Raw genomic sequence first — 26,284 nt, 5'->3', positions numbered from 1 at the left:
GACAGAAACATTAAAGAAATGAATATAAGAATAGCTCGCTACAGATAAGAGAAAGCAGACCGGGTGAGTCATTACTCAGACGTACTCAACCACACCTGGAGGGTTTGTTAAAGTTTAAAAGTGTCCTGAGGAGCGTGACGGTTCATTGTGGACAAAAACATTGTTCCTGACAAATAAACCACACGAGTGGCTGCAAACAGTCATTTTATAACCCGTTCCACTTGATGTGTGGATCAGACGCTCTTCTGTACTTGATGGAAGCCACACTGTCGTGGTCGTATTTAACGGCTGCTGCAGTCAGAAACGGTGCCACCGCTCTGCATTAGCTTCCACATGAAAAGCATCTGCAGGGCAACAGTTAGCTGCACGCCGCTGTGTGTTCTTAGCCTCACGTGTCATGTGACAAACCGGCTTCATTAGAAAGATCATTAAAAAATACAGAACAACAGAGCTTTCGGAGGTGAGCGTGTCCATGTGTCTGTGTGATGTTTTATAAAGCATCGTGCACTCATAAATATGCCAAGCAGCAGCAGAGAAAGCACTCTCAACGATTAAGTCTGCCTCAATCAGAATATGCAGGTTTGTTTTAATGGGGCTGTACTGAGGAAACTGTCCTCTAGTCAGTGTTTCTACTGATCTGATTGGAGGTCTGGAGACGAATTAAAGGGTGAAACAGACTACAAAATATGTTAAATCCATCCCCCGGAGCTGGAGCTGGTCTGCTAACCCCCAATCACATCAAGTAAATAGGCTAGGCACGCATCTCCTTCAGCCACTCTCTCTCACACAGCTATGAGCCATCCCAGTAACCACCAGCCTGCTAGCCATAAGGGTCTGTATCAGCTAGATCAAACCCAGAACCAGCCATCCTTCACTGACTTGAGACTAAGGCTACAGACACCGCCGAGGTTTATCACCCATGTCTAGATCGTCCAGTTTAACAATCTGCTTTTTGCTCGGCTTGGCTCCAGACAAAACTAACCCCAGCCCATTACTCATGCTGCTAACAGCCAGCCAGTTTCCTGCCAGTTAATTTCCAGTCAGTTTTCCAGTTCACCAGTGTAGAACCTCCAGAACCGACAGTTCCCTGCCCGATCGTGTCCCCATGTCTTTGCGGTCCATTTTTCCATGGCTTTATTTGGCTCCTTGGTTTAACTTGTTCAAGTTGAATTAATTTACTTTGATAGGTAGCTACAGCTGTAGCCTCCTGTGGACCGAATGAAGTTTGTGATGCCATGAATGTGAGTTGGTGCAGATCCTCAACATTATTCTCAACAACAGAAACTATATATTTCTTTCTCTCTCTACGTTCTCTCCTTTTTTTTAACAGTGTGCCGCAGGACACCTCATGTTTCATTAAAACAATATGTCCCTTTGAAACGGAGCAACAGAGAATGCTCCAGGTAGACGGTTTACCTGGGGTTTGTTGGGGTGTCCAATCAATGCTGCAGGTGGAGGGGAGGCAGAACTGGATCCCTGAAAACAAGGGAACGATGGGATATTCAGAAGAGGGGGCGGATTTGCCCAAACACACAGTATAATGGATTAACAAAAAGCCGTACTTAGATTGGATCCAAGAACAAACTGCAGGATATGAGGATCATCTGGCACAGTGGGAGTTTTGTGCTTTATGATTGCTCTTATTGCAGCAGGATGAGCGTTGTGATATCATCATTATAATAGTGTAAAAGTGCCTGATTGTTCCTGTTAACACCAAGCAGTAAGCATATTCTTTACTTCAACTCATTTTCTGATATTTGCTCAGTTATCAGTTATTTCCAGACTTTATTGAGGACACAGATCACGAGTGGGTCCACAGAACAACAATGATCATTTGTCTTTTATTTAGGATGACACCATGACCTCTACAGTTTATCACACTTTATCTTAAATCATAAAAAAATACTAATGCAAGAAAGTGAGGTTGTGATAACCCCGTCTAATGTAAAGTACCTGATGAAGTGAAAAATAATGATGGTATTTCATTTGACTCGCTGTCAGAAAAGGTCTCAGCGCTTCCATCCAATTGAACCGCCCTTAATCTTTATGAAATTTGAAAATGAAATGAGTCTACAGCAGGAAGCAGTCGAAGCCATTTTGTAAATTAAGATTGGGCAGATAACTTGAGGCCACTGGCTTTTTTTGGTTTGTAATAATGTAACAGTAAATACAGTTTTGTGACTCAGGTCGGCCAGCGTGTTAGCCGAACACACCTGCATCATTCTGTCTGTTCCAGCAGGAAAAGCCTGGCTTTACATGCCGTTGCACACTGCATCCTACAGCACTTTAGTTTTGGATTATATGCTACAAATAAAAATATTACCATTACAGTGCATAATAAATTGTGAGCTACTTCTAGTTAAGATTTTTGCAAAGGTAAAGGAAGAGAGCCAGGAGAAGAAGAAAAGTGGAGCACTTTATGTCAGTAAAATGAATTCAACAGCAGAACCTAATTAACTTCCCGCCCCTTTGAAAACCTCTCACATTCATCTAATTTAGCAAACTTTAATAAAGTGCTGGGCGCACATTCGACTCAAAACAACAGATGAAAATCCTTTTCTGGCAGCTCACTGATGTTGTGCTGAAAGATTCTTTTTATTCCGGTGCACTTTATCAGAGCGCAGACTTCAGTGGGCGACTCCACATAGAGCGCATTAATTGGACAGAGAGCGCAGATATATCTTGTGATTTTTGCCTGGCTGTTCTTTGCTGGTAACAGAATTCTGCGTCTTCGTGGTACGTAGGCTCCTTTCATTGCACTGAATGTCAAAATGAAGCTATGAATAGAACCGAGTACTTACAGTGAGGCACTGCATATGAAACACAAGGAAATATCGAGGCCATCTGTCATGCACCATTACTACATTATTTTCATCAGTCAGTATCACACATGTGGAAATGCAGCACTACGGCGTGACACATACCTCTTTTCAGGAAGGAATACAATTCAGCATGTCATCACACTTATGTCCCGATACATTCTCAGTCTTTGATTCCTGAGCGTTAGGATGATAGCTTACAGTAAAAAATACATCATCACCTCTGAGCAAAGCCTGTTATTCCAGTGTCAGATAAATGTAATAATTTAGAGTGTCTCTGATGAATTCATCTATCCGTACAGTCCAGAAAATGTGTGCATGTTTGATAGCAAACTGTATGTGTATGCAGGTAACGGTAGCTACATACTGTGACTCTACTGGTTTGCAATTTTAGCTGGGAATGATTGTAAATGCAGAATTATTTTCCAACAAAATGCAGCTGTATGCAAAAGTCTGCCCACACCTTATTTTACCTAATGATAATTCTTAATGAATCCAGAGGGCTGAGACGTCAGTGATGTTAGCAGATGCAAACCTCTGCATGTGGCACATTTGATATTTTTTTATCATTTTTAAGCCACTGAATTAAAAAAAGTTATTTTTTCTAACACCTGTGTACCACTGACGTTGCATTCACTTCGTAAAATATCAACAGAATAAACAATTTGCTCGAACTTTTGCAAACAGCTGTAACAGCAGAGGATCCCAGTTCCACTCAGCATTGTGCAAACATCATTTCTCGTGTTCTTTTCTCTTTAAACCCGTCCATCCAACAGCTCACATAGTAAACAGTATCTCTTTATATAGTTATATGATAACTGCCAATATTTACTTCACCCTACTTTAGAGTGACAATGCAAGGAGAGCTCAAAATAGGTCAGAAAAGGAAAGTTCCTGCAAAGACTGCTGTGACCTTGTACACTCTGGACTTTTTCTATAGTCTGTTAGTGAGCTCTTAAAAGAGTCTCTTAAAATAAACGTGTATAACATTTGTTATGCAGTATCATCCACTGATTTGAACCAGCACTCTGAGGATGAGGAGTCCTTTCCTGGGAGATGATTCACATTAGAGGTGACAACTGCTTCAGAGAGCTTCGTACTGCTTTCAGTGAATGTTTTTGAAACATTATTGTTCAGTGCATTTATCACTGCAGGAGTTTATGACATTCTCGCACTATGTTGCAGTCCATGAAATGCAGTTCTGCTGCTACCATGCAGTCTTTTTCCATGGACGATGTAGAAGGAAGTTCTTGCTTGAATGCCAATGATCCCATGACATTTCGATGCGCACGTCGCTGTAAGTGCACTGGCAGCTACAAACCAAAAGCTATAAATATAATTTGAGCTACATTTCGTCTGCTGAGAATGAGGTATGAGCTCACAGAGTGAGAGACACATATGTGATTTCTGCGCTGTTGTACTCGTATCTGCCACTCCACAGTTCTACACTCGCACTCCTGTACATCGAGTCTCGCCTGTGGCCCCTCTTTTGCCACCTGTACCACAAAAAGGCCTGCTCAGAGGAAGCTGCTTCTGGGCTGCCTGGGACATCCTCCTCCACAGGTCCCACAGTCATCTGGGATACAGCCACACACTCCAGTATCTCTGCTGTAGCATCATCTGACTCCATGGATGGCAGGTCCTCTGAGGTTATCTCTTGGAGATCTGGGCCTGATGATAGAACAGGTTCTGAGGCTGGACTTGTGGGTCCAAAGTCTAGTTCCAGTGAAGTATCAGGAGATACTGAACTAGGAGGGGATATTGTGACAGTGACCTGTGGTAGGATGTCATGTAATCCCGAGGCTACGTCCTGAGACATGTGATACTCCGTAGCTGGGTCCAAACAGACAAACTCTGTTGATTCTGAAGGATCCAAAGGGCCCATTGCAGCAGGGTCAACAGATGGTAGAGGTAAACTTGGACTATCTGACTGGTACATGGGTGGGTCTAAATCCTCTACATTTGATAAAGAGTCAACACTAATGTCAAAAGGCTCTGGTTCAGGATCCATAAACACTGAGTCCAGATCATCTTGATCCAGGGAAGTCAGCATGACCAAGTCAAAATGGACCAGATCAGCATGATATATAGTGGTGGTGTCCAGTGGTTCTGGAAGAGGTGGCCAGTCTGAGTCTTGAGACTCTTGAGATTCAGGGTTTGGTTGAGTTTCTACAGAGCTGGAAGCAAAAGTTGAGACAGATGTTTTCTCCTCATCAGGGAGGTCGGAAGGATGATCGGGAAAGGTGATAATGGGATCTGGATCTGTGACACTGCTGGGTGGACTCGCAGGATCATCCGAGTCAACATACTCTGACACGACAATAGAAGGACATTTTATGCCGCTATCTAAATCAGACAGTGTAACAGGATCAAACTGAAGAGTTGGTGCATCACAGACTGAGGTTGAGCCTTGACTAACGGCATTAGATGAAGACCCTACGGGCGATTCTGATGGTTCTTCTTGTGTTGGGTCTGAAGAATCTGCAGTAGGGTCTTGAGGGCCTGAATCTGGTTTGTCCACAGTGACAACATCTGGAGACTCTGAATCTGACATGATGTCATAATCCTGTTCATCTGGTGGTGACACTGTAACTACAGGGACTGGGTATGGCAGCTGTATCTTATCCTTTTGAATTTGCTTGGAGTCTGGGGGGTTTGTGTTATCTGTGAAAGATGGTTCAGATTGGGCTAGGGAATTATTACGTGGACCTACATCTGTTTGTTGTGGAGTGATGACCATTTCCTGTTCAGGTGCTGATGAACCCTGAGGACTCTCAGGGGCTGTTTCTAAAGAAAGTGGCGCTGTACTGTGGGTGGTGAGTGTTGGCTCATTAGTGGTCATGTCAGAGGAGCTTAGAACTGAACCGTCGACTGAAAGCTCCGAATCAGCTCTGGTGGGCACAGCAGTAACATCAAGTGTCTCTGGCTTGACTGCTCGAACAGAGACAGGAAGTATTGGATCCAAAGAAAGTGGTATGGCACTTTCTACGTACATTGACTGTGGAGAGGCAAGAATGCTCGGGTCCATCGAAAGCTGTTTCGGCAGGCCTCGGCGGGCCCCTTTCTTTTCGTCCTTTTCTTCTGGACAATTAACAGCTGCATCTGCAGTGCTCTGCCTGACCAAGACTTTGCTGCGGGCCTGGGTCCCCACCGATACCTTGGATATTTGGGGCTTTTTCTCTCTAGCCCCTCCAGTGCCTCTGTCTGCAGTAGAGGTTCCAAATCTTCCTGCCCCGGGCCCCGGCCCCGGCCCCGCTCCAGGCCATGCCCTTGTTCCTGTCCCCGTACTAGGTCCAGTTGCTGCACCCAAGCCTGCCCCAGCTCCAGCCGCCATGTTGCCTCCCTGGGGAGACCATGTGTTATAATGCTGTGTGAAAGTGTTGAAATTACTGTTGAAAGCACGAAGTTCTTTACAGAGGTCCCTCCTGAGTTCAGCTAGCTCTCGACGCATGGCCGAGACCTCTTCCTTCCACTGCATGCTGATAGCGGCAGCCAGGGTAGCTGACTCTTTGATACTGGCCTGGATGGCCTTTGGTGATGGCCGTTCTGGAGCACTAGCTCCAGGGGATCTGAAGAGGCTCGGAGAAACAGGTGGTCCAGACAAGGGTTTGGCTGTAGCCCCCGTGTTATCTTGGTGGTAAAGCCTGTCTCTTCTGATGGGGCAGCCTAGATCATCATGAGTCAGAGGGACAGTGTCTGCCAAATCCTCATGTATTCTGTCCTGGTCAGGTAAACAAGAGTCTTCCTGCACATAATTTCTGTCTGGAAGACAAATGTAGATATATATATCTGTAATATGGCCAAAGGTGTGAGCAGCTGGAGAGAATGTGCTTTTTATTGTTACAATGCAGTAACATCAAGTCATGCACTGAATGCCATGAGTCAAAATAAGATAATAGCTGAAATGTATAGCAGTGATTATTGTGCCAATTTCCTTGTGTGACTCCCACAATATGTTGTATTAGTATTTAGACAGCACTCCCATTTTGACTCATTTATGCTGATGGTTTACACTGCCTTCTCATCCTTAATTTCTAGCATGCATTCTTCACATCTTTTCAATGCACAAAGCTGAAACTCCTAGCTCCCAGAACACATCATAGAGAATGGACAATTTCGTCTAATCAGCGAGGTGTGAGAACAGTCCTTGCGTGCGCTTCGGCTTCCGTTTGAGGGGAGGAAATGTGAACTTTGTGCAGTGAAAAGAGGCAAAGATGGGCAAAGATTCCAAAGCTTTTCTCATCAATCAGGAAGTACAGTATGAACCCTATTGAAAATGTCAAGTCCAGTTTGACTGACTAAATCGAGTTGCCCCGTTTCCAAAAGGGGCAAAATGCATTGCACCAAACTCTTAAGAATGCAAAGATCTTTGAGTTTACTGAGAAAGCAGTGTAAGCAAACATTTATAAGTATGAAGAATTGATCATAAGCACATCTCCAGATGTCCACACCTCTAACTCTCCCTATTATAGCCCAACTGTTGGATCATGAATCTACTGCGGGAGGAGGTGGAATCCACTCGGACTTCTTGTCCGAGCCGTTTCTCTTCTGTTCTTCCCACATTCTTCATCTGTACAAGGACGTATCCTTTCCTCTGTGAATCCAGCAATCAGGGAATTGTTGAAACCAGCAACAGCTTACAATTTGTCATAATGAATGCTCAGTATCAGAAGTAAATGCATGTTTCAGCTGAGTAATTTGCATGTGTGATACATATGACTAACTAGTGCGACAGTTCGGTTACCGCTGTAGTCAGCTTTACATTATGAACGATCCGAGTGTAGACACAAGTGTCTGCAGCTCTGTAATATCATTGTTGTGTGTAAACATGAGCTTGAGACAAAATAGCTTGTGTGAATTAAACAGTCTGCGAGTGAAAAAAATGTTTTTGCAGCAAAGTAGTAAACTTCATGTGGTATTTCCAGCGAGACGATAAAGCTGCGTGCTCATTGTCACCATGTGGCACAACAAAGAAATGTATGCAGTGGAAAAAGCAGCAGGCGTCCTTATTCTGACCTGATTTTTATTTCAGACACTTTCCATTGGTGATTTTCAATAGGGTTCATAGCTTTACTCTTTGATGCATCCAGTGGACGAGCAGATGAAGCACTGTATCCAAAGTATGAACAGCTCACAACTGGTAACTACAAATGCCTCAGTAAACATGAACACATACAAGAATGATTCATGCAAATATGCTGAAACTGTTTGACAGTATGAGTTGGCACTAATAGTCTTTATGTATCCATAACCACACATTCGTGTCAAAATAAAACGTTTTAGTGTCAGATGTCCACTAATATAGTGTGCAGATTTATGTTTAACCACGCTTACCTGTGGTGGACCTGATGGTGGAGGTGACGGTGGAGGCCATGGGGGGAATGCAGTCGTCATCTTGGGAGTAGCCAGCCTGGATGGCTCGCAGGTAGCTGTGGCTCCGGGTTCGGAAGCAGCCAGGCAGGTCCAAAGCGTCCATGGCCTGGGATTCCACCTCGCTGAACACAGACTCGCACACAGACTCAAACTGGCCGTTAATTTCTGTTTCACTCACCTGAGAGAAACAAAGCCATAAATAAGCTCCATCGATCGAGGGTAGCGAGCATGCATATTTTTATCGGTTGGCTGTAAACCTCCACTTTTTCTCACTTTCATTTAAAATCATAAAAAAGCAGAGTCTGTGAGAAGGTTCATGAAGTCAAGGTCGTACACTGTCAGAGAGTTCATGACACATTTGTTGTTGGATTTGATGTGAATGCCTTTAAAACAGCAGAAACTGTTTAACTGTTATCACTCCACTCTCATTTGGCAATATTAGGAATCAAAGATAAACATCTTGTTCGACTGGGATTAGGAATTAGAGGAAGTTTAGCTGAAATGCTAGGACTCCAAGCAAATCAATATCTCTCTTTTACTAAGGAGATGAATATCTCAGCAAGCCCCACTGGAATCCTTTAATTTGTCTAGATAAACAATGTGCAGTAAAGTGTTGAGACTAAATTTATGTCAGAAAAATTATGCCTGGGCTTTGAAAACAATACTCAGTGCAGTGACAATGAAACTAGGGGAATCGGCCTCTTTAAGTGGGGTTTTAAATGAAATGACTTTATTAAATTTTCCTGGAAATTAAAGCCAACTCCTCTAGGTTCCCTCGGGGATCCAGGAAAAGGATGCACACTCACCTGGCTCACTTGGCTAACACAGCTAGCCTGACTGAGGGTGCTGACAGCCCGCATATAGCTCTGATTCCTGGAGCGAAACTTGGGTGAGTTGTAGTTGGTGGAGGGATCCAGGGCAATGCTTGGGTGCATATCCCTGGTGGCTTGCAAGTGGTAGCTCTGACTGAACAGAGAGAGAGACAAAGAAAAGCAGGACAGGAGTGGGACTACAGCCATAAAGCAAGTCAATTAAATATAATGTGACTGATAAACAAGCATTTTGTGTAACACGATGAAGAATTACTAAGCACAGCTGGCTGAGAGGGAGGCTGGTTGTGACACCGTGGCTCTTAGGCTGTCTCTTACACCCCCCCCCCCCCCCCCCCCCGCTACATTCATTCGTGTCCTTAGAAAGGCACTTTGATTTTTGTCATGCTGAAACATCCAATCAGTGCTTGGAAATGAGGGAAATGCAAATCAGGGGCTAGTTAGTGAGCAAGCGCTTTGGAGAGCACCCCAGTGTCAGCCAGGTCAATTAAACGTGCTCCCCCAGCAGTGCAGGAGAGGTGCTCAGAAACCCACGGCTGGTTAGGAATCTGCCGAAGAGAAAATGACTCGGAAGAAATGTGCTTTAAGTAAACTAAAGAATACTATGTGAGCCGCTTTTGGAATAGCAAAGTGAGGTTGGGTTCCCTCCGCCAGATCTATTTCTAATGACAGGCCGGGATGAGTAAGCAGTTTCTGGGCTTTTTATAGAGATAAACGCTGGTGTTTGGCAGCATGAAAATGCCAGTGTGATTAAAAGTCCCCCAATCCATCTTGTGATGCTGTAGCAAGGCCCTGCGTATTTGCAAAGTAATATCAACTTTTGAGACACCCAAAGACATGTTTGGGTAGAAACACCCAGCGATTAAGTGTAAATGGATTGGTACAAGCACCACATATCTTATTTTTAGCACTATATTAAAAAAACCCTCTAATAGCACGCTGATGTAAAGAACAGCAGGAAAAATCAAATCTGCATTGTGTGCATCATTGCCTTGTGCTTTGGCAGAATGAGCAGATTGCCCCAGGTGACCTTTCATTGACTGGTCTTGAGTGTTTGCTCTGTAAGGCGTCCATATTGAATATGTCAGCAGGGCAGCGAGCCAGCTGGCTCTGACATCTGACCGCTGCAACATGGCAGCAACAGAGAGGTAAGGGGAGGAGCTGAACCTGTATTCACCTCAAGTCTGCAGCAAAATTGGTGATGTAGTTACGCATGTCACTGTTGATTTTATCCAGGCGGTAAGAGCTGTGGGTAGAGAAGAAAACAGAGTTACTGGGTCCCACAAGGAGCTGTTGGATGGATGTGACATCACGGAATGTTTGCTTGGGAGTTTTCACCAAAGCGCCGCAAACATTAGGGTGACCGTATGACCGACATGGCGTTTGTGTGATGAGGAAAGTGGGAGGATGCTACAGTTAGAGAGTCAGCTGGCAGGTTGAGACAATGTAACACGTTCACACAACAAATGGCAACATGAGGAGTGTAGTACGAGCTGGTCCACAGTCGGTGAAGAAAAAAAAGGATCTGATGATGAATGCTGAACACCACAGTTACAGTGAAGCATCAATCACACTCTCTTTCTCTGTGTGGCTAATTACATTTGGTTAATTGAGCTAAATGAGGACAAAAACACTTTAAACTTTAAAGCTTTTAGCTGACAAGATCAGATAGAAGTGCACCGGCTGATGCTTGAAATGTGGATGACTTCGCCCATCGCTGCCTGTAGAGCTGTCTATTATCAGCAGCAGAGTGAAGGGAGGCTGTTTCGAGAATGCGTCGGCCCTTTATCAAATCATGCCACAGCAAATTTCCTCTAATGTTTCTGATTGGTACTAATGCACTTCCATTGTTGGCCAATATCACAACAGGGGATGATGGGAATCTCACACTTCCTGCTTTTTACGAAAGTGCTGTTAGTGGTTAAACAACGTGCATTTTAAGCCGAAACCATTTCATCCTGGAGCAAAACTTCAAATAATCATTTGATCTAAGGGAACATTAAAAGAACAGGGACCAAAATTGGGAAACGTGCATGCATGGGCGTAAGTGTGTTTGACAAAGAAAAGGAGAGCAACGCCCTGCAGAGATCATTACTGCAAATGTTTTCTAGGGTTTTGTCAGTGTGGTGCAAGAAAGCAGCAATCTTGAAATTCCTTAAAGAGGTGAGAATGTGAACAGCAGAAAATTGAGTTTAATGCACCTGCAATCGCTGAACCAAGACGACTCACAGCTGTCTGTGTTAAGCTCTCGTATATGCTGTTTAAGCCATGAGCGCCAGCATCCAGGAGGCTGCGGTCGTCGAGAACGAGACGCTATGTCGTGGAAGATTAAAAACGCTCATTTTGCTACAGTGCTTTTGTTATACTATAAATAGAGGCACAAAAGTGAAGAGACGAAGCTCTGCAAACAGAAAAGCAGCCTATCTATGCATGACACGTCCCACGCAGCCACGAATCAATGAATTGGAATTCCGCTCTGACCTTGAGATCTGAGGGAGAAAGGCTCAAACACAATGCTATCTAAATGAGTAATTACATTATGTTGAATCAAGAATTATCGAAAGCTTTGCCAGTGTTAACTCTGATTAATTATAGCGGCCGGGAGCCGAACAAATGCGAGTTTTTTTTGGAAAGTGCCGTAAATGCGCATGATTGATCGGCTTGTGTGATCAGACACAAAGTCAAAGTGTCGTTTAAAGACAGGGTGGCGGAGACAGATGTCAAGTGGAGATGCGCGTGTGCGTGTGCACGTGTGTCAGCGCACCCCGTTATCAGATGTGACATATGATTACTGATTGACTCATTATGCTAATGACTCATAGTGAAGTTTGCCACATGCCATTCAGTTCATCATCATTAATACTTTCTTTAAATATCTTTGGCAGGTCTGACCACGGCACAAACAGCCATTCATATACATCTCATCGCAGCTGTCAGCTTTACAGGACGCACGCGGCCCGGGCAGGCGTGGGGTGAGGCCGGATGATTATCTAAAACAATCACCTAACTTCACTTCTCGGCTCCACCAGCTCAGCGCAGCCGTGACTGCAATGCGATCTTTACTGGTGAGGCGACCCCGTCAAACACGAGAGCCCGGAAGAGTGAGGCGAGGTGACACGACTTGACAGGCTGTTCTCGCTTTAACGTGATTTGCTTCAGGGACCCGGTGCTGTCAAATTTGTGTTTGGCTCATCCGTACGCCCCCAGAGGGACATCGAATTGGTACGAGTGCAGAGGAAATCCAACCTGCACCACTTCTGTCTTAGATCCAATCTAATTCCATCCCAACAAGCCCGTTGAACCATAACAGCATGAGAGCTCTCACATCTTTGATGCCTCTTAACAGTTACAAACATGGAGCGCAGTTCTACGGTGACACAAGCTGAAAGTGGTCAGACTTTTAAGCAGCTATTAAGACATTAACGTGCTCAGACAATTAAGAAGTATCAGTGGTTTAAAATATCACCGGGTGGCTTAATTATGCAACCGAATCCAAATGAAATCTTCTTCAGGTCTAATTTCTTTTTCAAATTATTGATTTAAATTGTTCAAGTGTAAAAAGCATCTTTGTCAGTGCTGCATGCAGAGTAGGTCAGTCAGAAAAACACTTCAGAGATTAGACTGATTTATAAACCTCAGCGCGCTCCTTCATATACGAATAATAAGCTTTCAGTCATGACTGTGTTTAGATTAAAGCTGCAGGTCCATCCGTGTCTCCAAGCTGATGTTCTCACATGTTTTCATGCCTGAAAAAACTCCAAGAGGATTCTTAATAATAATAATAATAATAATAATAATAGTATAATAATAGTTCAGGTCTTTAAATGTTTCAGGCATCTGGTACTACGGGGTCTTTGATTATGGACTCTTTTGATGTCTGATCTCTGTAGATTTTGAAATTAGAAATTGTATGAAATGTACTGAGATTGTTTAGACAGTTTAGAAGATTTACTGCTTTACTGCCACTTTATTAGGTACACCTTGCCAGTACCATGATGGACCCCTTTTGCTTTAATTCTTCGTGGTTCAACAGGTTGTTGGAAACATTCCTCTGAGATTTTGGTCCATGTTTGCACGACAGCAGCACACAGCTGCAGTTCCATGGTGTGACTCTCCTGTACCACCACAACCCAAAGAAGCCAGTCTGAGATGATCTGAGCTTCATGACTCGGTGCGCGATCCTGCTGGAGCATCTATCAAAATATCCACCACTACACCACCAGCAACCTCCACCAGTGAAACCAGGCAGGATGGAGCCATGCTTTCATGGTCTTTACAACAAATTGTGACCCTACCGTATAAATGTTGTAGCAGAAATCAGATTTTCGGTGTCTTTTCTCTCTCTATCACTCTTCTCCTTCTGTTGCCTGTCTTCCTATCCTCTATTTCTTTCTCTTTCCTGCCCCCCGGTCTGTTCTGATTGTAACAACTCAAAATGAAAATAAAATAAAATAAAATAAAACCTAAAAAATAAAATATAATAATAAAGATCAAATGGCCTTCAGGCAATAATTCTGATCCAAGTCCAAATCAGGTGATTGATCTGACAGATATTAAAACTTAAATATGTAAAAACACATTTTTATCCAACAGTTTTATTTATTTATTTTAATCATGTTTATATTTATGGTTATTATTTGTTTGAAAAACAAAGTGAACTCATAAACAAACACTGCGATTGCATTGTTCTGTACTCAAACCATAATTCAATCATTCACAGTGTAGGAATTAGTATGTTAATGTAATTGAAAAACCTATGGCCATAACCCAAGGTTAATGGCATCATCAGAAACTAATTGGGGTCATGAGTTTTCAAGCCTGGTGTCCAATCAATGACACAGGCTTGCAGGAGTGGGTCAGAGCTACTGTAAAACACTCAGGCAATTTCAGTGTGCTCTTCACAAGAAGCATATGTGAAGTGCGAGTTGGCTTGGAGGAGAGAGATCTCAGAAAAGTTGGCTACAATCTTCTCACTGAAGGTTTCAGTATTAAACAAGCTATATATAGAGACAGTTTAAGGCTGGCCCCACATATTGGGATAGCTATTTTAAACTCTGTTATTAGGAATTATTTTAACTATAGACAGATTTAATAAAAACAACACACGTTACGTTTGGCATGCAAATACCACTGACTGCTGACATACATCAACTAAGAAGTGGAATATTCGTGATTTGTGGCAGTTGTCCTGTTGACTTCAACAGCTCAGGCTAACCAAGAGTAAAATGAACTTTGTCACGTGTTTTAAAGGTTAATATCAGGGTTTAGTGGCGGTAGGCTGATGCAGCAGGACAATAAAGCTTGAACTAAAATTCCATCTTTTGAAGCGGTGCGGTCAGAGCTGTAACCTTAACCTGACGTAGATGTTGTGGAATTACCTCAGGAGAGCCGTTCACACAAGACATTAAAGCGTACTGCTGAGCTGAAGCAATTCTGTGAGGAAGAACGAGGTCCACGGTTTGTTGTGCAAGCTTTTTAAAAAAGCCGCTGATTGGAGCATTTTCTGTCTGGACAAAATGTTTCCGTTACCTCACACATCTTTGCCATTTCTCTACTGCAGCTTCACTTCCAGTATAACGCATATACACCTGCTCATACAACCAGGCTCTTTTAGTGCTGCGCTAAATCAATACCAAGCTGTTGGATGCCACATTATGATGTTCTCAGAGCACGATCAGTGGAGTATTAGTACTCTTCAGTAATGACACCTTTGGGGACGTTCCTGGCATTTAAATGAATGCACCGACCAACCTTCTCCCGCAGACTAAATGCCATCAATGGACTGGGAGGCAGGCCCCACAGCCTGATCCATGAGTGTCAATACTTTTCTTTCAGCAGAGCCCAGCAGACTCGGTCTAACCGCTGAGAGGGCTATTATTCAGAAGAGCCTTGGAGGACAATAACTGCAACTGATAGCCCTTCCTGCTGTTGCATCTTCATAAATCATTCACTGTTTACGGCTATTTAAAACGGACGGTGATGAAAGCTTTGCAAGGTGTGAGAAAAGTTGCATATCTCACTGATTATGCAGAAAGAATTTCTGAGGTAGATGTGTTAAAATGGCCAGACAACTCCTCATATCAGCCTGATCCTCGCTGATCACCAACCATAACATTTCATTTGTCAGTATATATCCTCTGGATCACATATCTGGCTTATTATGTAGTCATGAAAGAGAAGTATTTAACAGTAGAAGCTGGTTTCTGGATATCTGCTGACCTACTTCCTGTTCCGCTGTTATCCTGCAGAGAGATGTTGCAAACACTTTGCCAGAAAAGCTCGCAATTAATCCTTTTGCTGTGCGTGTGTGTCTGTGTTTTCGTGAGGGTCGGGTTAATAGTGGCGAGGTGCATTAATGGATTCCGTGGGTGTTGCCCATGGACGTTTCCACGCTTCTGTGGAAAAAAACAAAGCCGTGTGATGGAAAAGCTTTTTAAAAACCTGCCTGAAGAGCGAGAGTAGAAGAGCGAGGGACTCGTCTGTGTGTGTGGGTCGTGCATCTTACTGTGACTGTCTGACAGTGCATACCACAAACTACGGGGCTGTCACCGGCCACACTCCACACTGAGGTCAGACACAAGGTCATCTTTGCATAATGCCTCCAATTTATGTCATTATTTGCTTTTAGGCTTGTGCAGGCAGACAGTGTGATTTATGCAGAAGTCTCAGCAGCCCTGTGATGAATTTTTCCTACCCGGTCGTCCCCGAGTGGAACACATGGCACGAAGGAGAAGCTGAACAGGATATACTTACATTATGCAGGAGAGGCAACATCAACCCTAAGCCACAGGGATCGCAGTTCTGCCCAAATTTCAAATGAATTTAGCAGAGAAGGTGTATTTTTGTTCAAATTAACGATGAAGTATTTCAGCTCTATAAACAGGCTCCTCTTATTCAGGGTTTATGTGTTTATTTAGCGGGGTGCTGGACAGTAGTGCTCATCCACCTCATGTTTAAGTTGCAGATAAAACTGAAGATAGCAGTGAAGGGGTGAATGGGGCCAGTGCAGAAGCCCCACCCACCAGTCTCTGGTTAACGCACCTGCCCCCCAAGCCCCAGGGTAGTTCAGTATTAATCCTGTTACCTGGGTAAGTTTTATCTAAAAATAAGTGCGGTCAAACAAGATTGTTTAAACCCATTTTTCCTGCAGCATCATCTGCTCTGAGTGGGTTATTGAGGGTTTAGTCCACCTTCCACATTATCCCCAATTTTGCCTCCAAGGTTCTTTCTGTCGTCACCTGAACTAAAGAGCACTCGAAGTGATTTTAGTTAACAGGAGAGAAAACAAGTGAATTAAAAGTTAGTTTTAGAAGTAAATCTAAAATATTTTTACTCTTAAATCAGAGTCGTACTGAAAACACATCACAATCATCGGCGTAGATCACAGAGTATTTGCCTTTGATCTCGTCTGCACCTTTTGCCCCAAAGTCTTGATAAAAGGAAAGAAACATCTAACTGTCAGAAAATGAGAAAGTAAAATCGTGCTTTCTGCGACTGAAGTCGAGGCTGCGGGTCTTTAATGGATCCCGCTGCACTCGACTCAAACCTTGGCTGATAAATGCGCTCAATATATGAGAACAGAGGCAGATAAAAACACTGTTTTGGAAAAGCAGGTCTAGGATATCCTTTAAATTGTCACATTATTAAAATACACTTGTGAACCTCAGCTGTAATTACAGTTTTCACATTCTGCAGAGAGAAAAGAAAGCTGGCTCCGCTGAACGAGATGCAAAAGTGAATCTACTTTCTTTTATTGCCACCTTTTAGAAAGACTGAAAACGGGAATCTGCCAAACACAATGTCTTCATTTAGTGTCTGCAGTACTGTTAAAACACAATTTCAAAACATAAAAGCCAGTATAGTAAAATATGCAAAAAAGGAAACATTGGATAGAATATAAAGTTTAACATCCAAGTAATAGAAAGGATGTTGTGTAGAGTCCTTCATGTTTATCCAGAACTGTGTTCAGGTGAATTTGGTAGATAACGTGAAGGACGAGGGGGAGGCAAACAAAAACCGACAAATACCTCGACACGCAGCAGAGATTAAAATTCATGTTTTTTGGTAACACAACCTAAGACAAAACGTTTAAGGACACAAACAGCCGTCACCGAATCGTATCTTTGCTCTGGTGTTGCTACACGTGAAGCCTTTTTCTGCAGATCTCAGCACTCTTTAGTATCTCACTTCATTCTAATCTGATGGGTTTGTAAAAGCAATAATCAACGTAACTCATCCCGCGTCTCTCTGTAACGTAATTGTTTGAGTTAGTTTTTCCTGTGTCTTCAGCTCATCTTATCTTGTAATCCTCTTATGAGTGTTTTCTTCCACCGACAAGTTATTGAAACAAAAGCCCTCAATTTCCTCACCATTTAATAGGACACGTCCCAGAAGAGTGAACATGTTCTCACAGCTGATATGAAAACGCATGAAGGAATTCTGATGACTACAAGGTTCAGCCATCAGGGGCTTGACACCGACGTACTGGTGGGTCAAATATGGAATATTAAAACTGGTGAGAGAATAACAGTGAGGCAACAATCGCTCCAAAAACACAGATCCATGTTCATGATCTGAGATTACATCAAACGACAGGAAAATGAACTCATTTAAAGAGGTTTTATGAAGCAATAAAGGTTCCAAAAGCTGGAAAAACTATACTTTTATATGAATGTCAACTACTTGCAATCAGTCATAAATACAAACAAATAAAACTTAAATGCAATCATCGGGAAAACAGCGGTTTGTCTTAGCTGCACGGAGGCTGTTGTCTTATTTTTACTCTAATTTGACTAATGTCTCTCCCAACCGGTCGCAGCAGATGGCCCCGCCCCTCCCTGAGCCTGGTTCTGAAAATAGGCACAAGACAGATAACCTCAGAAATGGTAACACCATTTTGCATTTAAGTCACATTTTTATTTATGTTTGAATTTGAGTTTTTGTTATTAGCAGACAGCTCACAAAGGTAAAACTGTACCGGGGTTACAGTACGTAACCAATGGTTGTTGGTGACCAATGAGGAATGAAAGTGACAGGAAATAAAGGGAGTTTTAAACTGTGGATGAAAACAGCTGCAACACACAAAGGAAAAAGACAGAAAGCATGCAAGTCTATTATAATCAACCCCCAAACTAAACTTCTGAAAGTTTAAATGATAATTATATGAGCTGTTCAAAGTTGTTATGTTTGGCAGCCACAGCGGTATGAACCTCCCCGGTTGGATCCCAGGGAAGTCCTGGCGGACGTTGAGACATTGAACAGACTTGGATCAATACTTAGATTTTGACTGGTATCATTATGTGTTTCTTTCTTTTTTACAAACATAAAAACCATGTGTAGGATATGTGATTGCATAAACATATGTGTTTATATTCAGGACATCAGATAGATGTTTGCTTTGTGCAGCACTACAGGGACACTGACTCACTAAACACGGACCTGCAAGGCAAAACTAAAACCGAAAAAGAGCCAAGCAACATTAATTACTAAAACCTGTAGCTAGCATGTGTCATACCTCTGGGAGTCCAGCAGATCCCTGGGTCTGATGATGGCCTTGACCAGGGCGTCTGGCCGCACTGACTTCTGAGGCGACGTCTTGGGGCTGGAGTCTGACTCGCCGCTCTCCTCGTCCCCCATGGCTTTAACATAGCTGCTGCTCCGCATCCGACGGCAAGGTATCTCATCGTCCTTCCCACCTCCAGGATAACCCCCCCACTCATCCTGGGGCACCTTGTGAGTAGGGGGAATAACAAAGACACATGATGGTTGTTTTTGCTTCTCGGGAGCAGAGCATTAATATGCTTTCATCTTTTAAAGCTTTTAAAACAGTGAGCGTTTGGAAGCATGTTTGAGCCGCTGCATGAATGTATTATTCATGATGTTTTTAGCTCTGCTTGTTCCTCACTAACTTCCCGGTTTCCTCCTTCAGCCGCTGATTGCTCTGTGCTAGAAAGCTGCTAACTTTGTGTTGACAGACTTTAAAATGCCCATAAAGGTGAACCAAACCTCAGACCTGTCACTGCAGATGACCTCTGTTATGTATTTGTCCATAATTTCATTCACTATTGACAGAACATATTTATTACTGCAACTTTAACAGCCTTTCCTCTCAGTGTGGCTCTCTTCAGCATTGCAGATGCCTGCTTTACATATTTCTGCTTTAGAAAAAGTGTATTTCTGATACTTGGTGTAGTAGCATTCATTATGTAAAATTACATTTAAAAAACTGAATTATATCCACGCTCTTTGGTTCTGTCCACCAGTTCAGAAGTTTTGGCGCGAGATATGTGATGGTGATATTTGTTGGGCAGCTTAGATGATGTCACTACAGAAAAGAATATAGCCCATATGGTTTTCACTGCCCTGTGCATAGCCAAGAAAAGAGTCCTCATGAACTGGAAACCTTTTAAAAACAAGCGCGCTCATGCTCACAGGTGTACACACGGGTGCTCACACATACAAACTACACCCTTTTTGGCTCCTACCTCAAAGCACACTGTGCGCTGTCGATCTTACGTGCTGCACAATAATGTTTAATATTTAGTATTTACTGTCATATTCCCATAGATCATCTTGATGTTGTTTATTATGTTGCTCTTTTTTTCTTCTGCTTGTTTTCTTTTTTCTTTCTCAACAGGTGATCCAGGTGATTGTTATATGTATTTTTTGTCTGCTTATTTTGTTGGTTTTTGTTTTTTGCCCTTTATCACCGTCCCTCTTCTCCGCTGTTTTTCTCTCCCTCTTTCTTTCCTCCAGTCAAGTCTGTCCCGTATTTAGCAAGTGAAAATAAAATAAAATAAACAATAAAAAGTGAATCAAATAGACCATTATGGCAAGGCTGCAGACAAGTTGGTGACTTCTGTACAAACATCAGGCAACCACTGCAATCTGCTCACTCTTTGGGACCAGCCAATCACAGCTGGAAAGCACATTTTCCCCTCGTGATTGGTAGTTGTGTGACAGGTCTGTGGGAGTGGGACCTTAGACAGGTGTACTTCTCAAGAACTTCCACACCGTTTTCCTGGCTTCATCAGGATTCTCATACTGAATTCTGTGGAGTGGATGCAGGGAAGATTTGTGGAGATTATAACCTCGCTCCTCCATATTTACCTGATCTCCATACGTGCTCGCCCCCTCGTACACTCCGCTCTTCTTCAGCTTCTCTTCTGTTTGTTCCACCTGCTCGCCCGACTACCACAGGAGCCTTTAGCTGTTCTTTGGATGCACTTCCACCGGATCTCCGGACTACAAACTCTCTCTACTTTTGAATCGCATCTTTAAACCCATCTATTCAGAATTGCATACCCTTCATCATGACTCTGTCTTCGTCTACTTTTACCATGTTTAGTTTTTGCACTTTCATGCTTGTTTTTATTTTTCATTTACCTTATGTTTTTATGTTGTTGTACTAATGTAAGGTGGCCTTGAGGGTCTTTAAAGGTGCCTGTGAATAAAATGTATTATTATTATTGTGTCAGTGAACAACAGATGATTGCACCTTTACTGGAGACTGCAGAAACTTCCAGATTTCACTTTTGGTTTGTCGTTACAGCAAACATAAAACAGGTTCCTGAGTATGCAGCTACCCAAACACAATCTGCCGTCTTCTTGTAGATTCTGCTGATGTTTGGGACAAAGTTTGGCGAGTATTGGTAAGAATATTCTCACCTTTCCTTACGGCTGTGAACGAGTCATAGCAGTGAGATATTTTTACCAAGTTAACTATTCAGAATAACAGAATCCTGACCCGGGTGTCTCACCTTTTTATGTAAATGTAGTAATTTTAAAACCCTGAAGCCATAAAAGCAGTGCTATAATATTTCCGTCAATGAAGCAACGTACCGTTTGATAGACACTTGAACTGAACCCCTACCTCTGACACAGTTTGTTCCACCCATTGAGCTACGCAGATCCTTTCTTGATTTCTCGATGAGTCAACACACATTAACGCCTTCACACAGCTGTGCGGTGTTTTAGTATTTCTGCAGTTTGGCCAGGTTACAAACTGCTCAAAACCTCGACTGAAAGTCGGGCGGTGAATTTGGCTGGGCTGCTGATCGTAATTACTGCTGGAAGAAAAGCTGGAAACCAGAGGAGAAAAGGAGCTGCCTCTGCTCGCTCTGTCCTAAGCTATCGGAAGTGGAAGCCTGCCATCGAAACGAGCCGGGCGCTGTATATGTTGCAATTTTCATCCACTCGTTAAACCAGGTAATTGAGTATCCACGTCACAATCACCATTATCCCATTCAGAGTGAGAGCACTCACTGGCTGTCTTTATTGCATACGGAGCGAACAGTTCAGACTGAACACGCAACATCACGAAGGTCTCGAATGTGGAGCGAAGAGGAAGACAATCAGAGAGGCTCTGTGTGGCTGGAGGTTAATACACTTTAATATTAGTCACACGTGCTTTGAGCAGATAGGCTGCTGAGTTATTTGAAAGCGTTTGAAGCAGAACACATGTAACTGTTACCATGTAACTGTGTTATGGGTACAGATGATGTGGAGGAAAATTAGTTTCTGAATCATCATCGTATCACAAGCGTGACTCCATTATGGTACATGCCGTTACACAACACACAGAAAAGCCATTATACGGCTCTAATAGGTGTCTGTACTGAAGACACTGGTGGAGCTTATTAAAATGTGCTGGGCTAACTTCACCCACTGATATAACGAACCAGTGCTGCTTGTTTCTGATACTCCCTCTCTCCCTCTCTCTCTTTCCTGCACACATTTTTCTTTAAAAAAAACAACAGAAACGAGTTATTGTGGCGATAACAGCTGAGTCAGGACCTCAGCCTCACTTACAAACACACAGCTACAAACACAAACCCCTCTTACTCCAGTTTTTCTATTTTGCCTTTTAGATTAACCTCGCTGCACTCTGTGATGTCACAAGCTTAGCCAGCCAAGCTTTTACATGATACGACACCGACGGTCATCATCCTGTGTGGAAGCTGGGCTCACTTTCACACCTTTATGCAGATCTCGAGTTTTTATTTTGTTAAATCTGACCGGTGAGCAGTTTTCTTTGATTTCATAGTAACTCTGCCCCCCTGGTTTTAACATGTCCTCAAACCACAACTGAAACACGTACACAAATACCTGTTTGTGCTCATAACACTGAGTTAGTGTTTTCCTCCAACAATCAGATGGTTCTGAAAATGAACTGCGTGGCAGCTGACTGACAGTGGCAAATGTCAGGAGGAGATGGGCTACATGCAAATGTCATCAATGCATCAGATAGATGACTGTAATCACTCCCTGATACAAATGCCATCAGCAGGAAAAATAGCAAGTGAAATGTGAATTTTATCCAAACGGGTATTTGCTGCAAATAAAAGATTTATCAGTTTTATATGGAAAAAAAGAAAAACATCAAGAATTCATCAAAGGCATTAAAGATAAGCTGATGTCATATTTATATTCTGGAACGTAAACGGCACTAATCCCACAGCGTTAACATGCGCACATTCACAACTGCTAAACTAGCGAGTGTCATCAGATCAAAACATCTTGAACAACGGAGCAATTATTTCCTCGATCGTGATCCACGCTTTGTTGCAAAAAGCTGAATGCAAGCATAATGTCCTAACAACACATCCGTGATGCGACTCAACTGTCCCAGGCTCCAGGGACTGAGATCTGGTGAATGTGGAGGCCATGTGAGTACACTGAGCTCACTGTCATGTTCCAGGAACCAGTTTAAGACGATTTGAGCTGTGGTCATAAAAGGATGGACGTGGACGACACTCAGTGGGCTGCTGTGTTTGAACGATGCATCTCGAACACCATTGCACCACCACCGTTTAATTGCTTTCTGTCTTACATTCATGCTCTGATGGATGCATCGGAAAGCAGCTTGGGGTTAGTGTCTTGCCCAAGGATATTTGGCATGGAGACTGGAGCAGCCAGGGATTGAACCACCAATCGTCCAATCAGTAGATGACCTGCTTTACCTCCTGAGCAACAGCCACTCCCAGTGCTCACTGGATAACTTCTGTTGTTTGGACAATTCTCTGTAAACTCTGGAGATGTTTTGTGGGAAAGTCCAAGCAGATCAGCAGTTTCTGAAAGACTCACACCGGTCTGACCCAAGTCTCTTAAATCTCCTTTCGTCCCCATTCTGATGCTCATTTTGAACTTCAGTGTCTACAAGCCTAAAAGAGTTGCTGCCAGCTGACTCAGAAGCAGGTTACCCAACAAAGTGGCATTTTATGATGTCATCATTGTAGAAGTTGTGTTAGGCTTGAGGTGTTTGGATGTGCTGCACAAAATGCCTCTCAAACACTAACATGTAGTCATGTGTGAAAGAAGTTACAGAAGCTTACTGTGATGCAAAACACACACTTAACTGGGACATGTACACAGCCATATGGATACACTCTCAAACACACAGCAATAAAAGTCATTCATCTCCCCTCCAAAGACAGACAGACACCATCTACCAAATGGAGTCGATGGGTTAATTAAGTCTTGGAGGGGTTTGATATTTTTAGACGTCTAATTAATGAACGGAACGCCAGAGGACAGGCACAAGCTGTGGTGAGATTTCTTTAATTTAAATTTGCTGATAAAGAGGATAGATTCCAGGGTGTCTCCCTGTGAAGATAAAAAACAGTGAGCGGCAGCGCTCTCGTACTGACTGTGGTCAGTTTCTGATCGTACGAGTGCTTTGCTGCTCACCTTGACCTAAAGATCCCACTAAGAGAGGAATTCAGAGGTGAGCATCCAAAAATGTTTCACAGGGAAACTTTGATGATCCTTTCCTCCATACAGAGAAGCTTCTGATGCAATGATGTGAATACGAGCCAAGATTTGTGGGAGCTCTGTGAAAATTCACAGTGTGAAATTTTACATTTCAGCTTTTCTTTTCACAATAACGGAACTTTAACTTGCTTTAATTAACTGGATTCTGCTCAAAAAATAAGAGATGCGGTTCGGGGAAAATTGTTTTTGTCGTACTATAATGAGATTTTTATGACCACAACTCCTGGTACGTGCCCAAGCTAATCTGGCACTTCAGCAATGGCAGCAAACAACCTTGCCTCACCAGCATCTCGCAGCAGGATTAAGCAGACACTGGCACATTTGTGTGTCTACTTTTACTTTCACAGCTTTGATCTGTGGCTCTGTCAGAGGCCAGAGAGAATGCGGTGTGTATATGTGTGTGTTTGTGTGCGAGTGTGCGTGCCAGCAGTGGGGGTAGCCAGGCCCCAGCCAATGCTCCTGCAGTGCTGCAGTGCATTTCATTGATTAACTCTGCGGCTCTATCTATACACCCACTAAGAGACATAAGTCACTGGTATTAAGTAAAGAAATACGCCGGGGCAGACAGAGGGAGAGAGAGGAAGAGTGAGCAATGCACTGTGCAGAAATATGGAGAAATGGCTGATACCTATTGGTTGATGGATGATAAAAGGAGGAAGAAAGGAGTTAGAGTGCTCTTAAAGGTGCGATCACTGGTAATCCCATCCACCAGCCTCCTGCCTCCCACTACACACCAACATGGACTCCTCATGTCTCGTGCTGCTTTTGCACAAACATTCAACATTCACAAATCTGCAGTCTCAGCTCATGTTGTTTGTTTACTGACGCTTTACATTTTCAGACAAAGTCGTAAAAGTGTAAATAATCGTGCTCAGTAATAAAATGACAGCAGTCATGCCCCGAGAAGAAGAAGAAAATAAATTTGTCATTTTGACTGTAACAGAATCAATCTCATGAATACCAACAGCACTTCTCAGAGTGATTCATACTTTGAGCAAACACTAAAGCTGCTGTATGAGCATCAGCAGAGCTCGCAGGGGCAACAAATGAGCTTAACGGGAGGGTTCAAATCTGCAGACGTGCTGGCAGCTCCATGAACCTGAACTGTGAGCTAAATGGTAACTTTATCAAAAAAACGCTCACTGGGGCATTTACTCAACAGAGCGCGCTCCTGAACTTGAGATGGTTAACGAGCAACAGTCGTTTGGGAATGGCTCAGTCGCTGTAGAATAAAAAGAAGATGTCAGTCTCCTTGCAGCTAGAAACAAATCTGTGATTGCTGAGGGTTTTTTTATTTCTGCTGTTGGAGACTGATTGCAAGAAGTTGCAGCAACTGTTGATTGCCTGCAGTCATTCTCATTTAGATTAGGAAAGGTCTGCAAATAATTACTGTTTATTCTGGTTATATTTCTGTAAACAAGCTTGCTGAATGCCTGTGTCATTTTGCAGTTTTTGAGTTCTGCAGGATCAGAATTTGTGGAATGAAAGTAACTGATGTGATTTTCTGTGTAGATAAACAGCAACACAGTTGCAATTTTTGGCATCTTACTATAGTTACATTATAACAAACATATTGCAACAATTAAATAGTTAGATGGCAACTAACTGATCACAGACAGTCCACGTCTTCAAAGCTAACAAGACTGCAAGTTTACATGGCTGCAATAATTGTGTAGCACTCTAGCATCAGTAAAATTGCCACATCAACACTCTACTGATATTTAACTGATATTCAGCAGCTCTAAGTTCCACCTTTTACGATGCTTTCATGAAGCCGCTGGCTTTGGGTTGAATGTTTTGTGCATTATGAATAAATGCACAAAGTTTGCAGTAATCATTTGAGTAAATGTTGAGATATTTCACTGTGAACCAAAGCTGTGGACAGACATTAAAATCTTTAAATCTCTGAAATCTTGAGGGCCGCTGCATGTTTGTGATGATAACTCGATGTGAATGAGACTGCCCAACATTTCTGCACTAAAAACAGAAGAAAGACATTCAACCAAGACTTTATAAACTCTTCACCCTTGTTCTGTTGCTAAGAGGTGTCTCAGACAAACAAACATAAAACCTTTCAGAGCAACAAAAGGAAGAACTCCTTACAGAAAATACACACAAAGACATATTTTCCTTTTGAGTAGTTTGATGACAGATAAAAGAGACGGCATGAGGTTCTCTCCTGTTGGGAGGAGGAAACCTAACTACGCTTTTCATCCCCAAAGTCACTACATGACATCTTCACCTACCCCAGCATTACAAATACATATTCTTCTCTCCTTCTTATTCATCAGAACTCTGTGCAGTCTCTGATTTTACTTCCACGTTTGTCCCCCTGCGCTGAATGCTGAATATACTCATGTGTTCATGCTCACGTAAAATGAACAATATTACTTTTTTATTACTGTACAACTGGTTTATCAGAGAATTCTTGCTTGCTACGAAACCTCTCCGAACAGACTGTCAGACACTGCATATGGAGTGCTGGGGTAT

The 26,284-nt window shown here is 42.9% G+C and overlaps 1 protein-coding gene across 12 annotated transcripts in view; it reads right to left on the bottom strand.

Moving 5' to 3' along the window:
* Positions 1-26,284, bottom strand: part of dlgap2a (discs, large (Drosophila) homolog-associated protein 2a) — a 190,193-nt gene that overhangs the window by 29,792 nt on the left and 134,117 nt on the right. For 6 of the 12 annotated variants that reach the window (XM_025900782.1, XM_025900783.1, XM_019348913.2 and 3 more), the window contains 5 exons: positions 18,537-18,751; positions 10,200-10,268; positions 8,999-9,158; positions 8,154-8,370; positions 1,489-6,581 (listed from right to left, as the gene is read on the bottom strand). In XM_025900782.1, the coding sequence (XP_025756567.1) occupies positions 4,198-6,581; positions 8,154-8,370; positions 8,999-9,158; positions 10,200-10,268; positions 18,537-18,751 (3,045 nt within the window). In that variant the 3' untranslated portion in view covers positions 1,489-4,197. The other 6 variants (XM_013271945.3, XM_013271947.3, XM_013271948.3 and 3 more) reach the window with 3 other exon arrangements.

The sequence above is a fragment of the Oreochromis niloticus genome, linkage group LG19 (assembly GCF_001858045.2).
Source record: "Oreochromis niloticus isolate F11D_XX linkage group LG19, O_niloticus_UMD_NMBU, whole genome shotgun sequence".
Taxonomy (NCBI): domain Eukaryota; kingdom Metazoa; phylum Chordata; class Actinopteri; order Cichliformes; family Cichlidae; genus Oreochromis; species Oreochromis niloticus.
The sequence above is the reverse complement of the archived record's forward strand: the minus strand, read 5'-3'. Positions and strand labels throughout refer to the sequence as shown.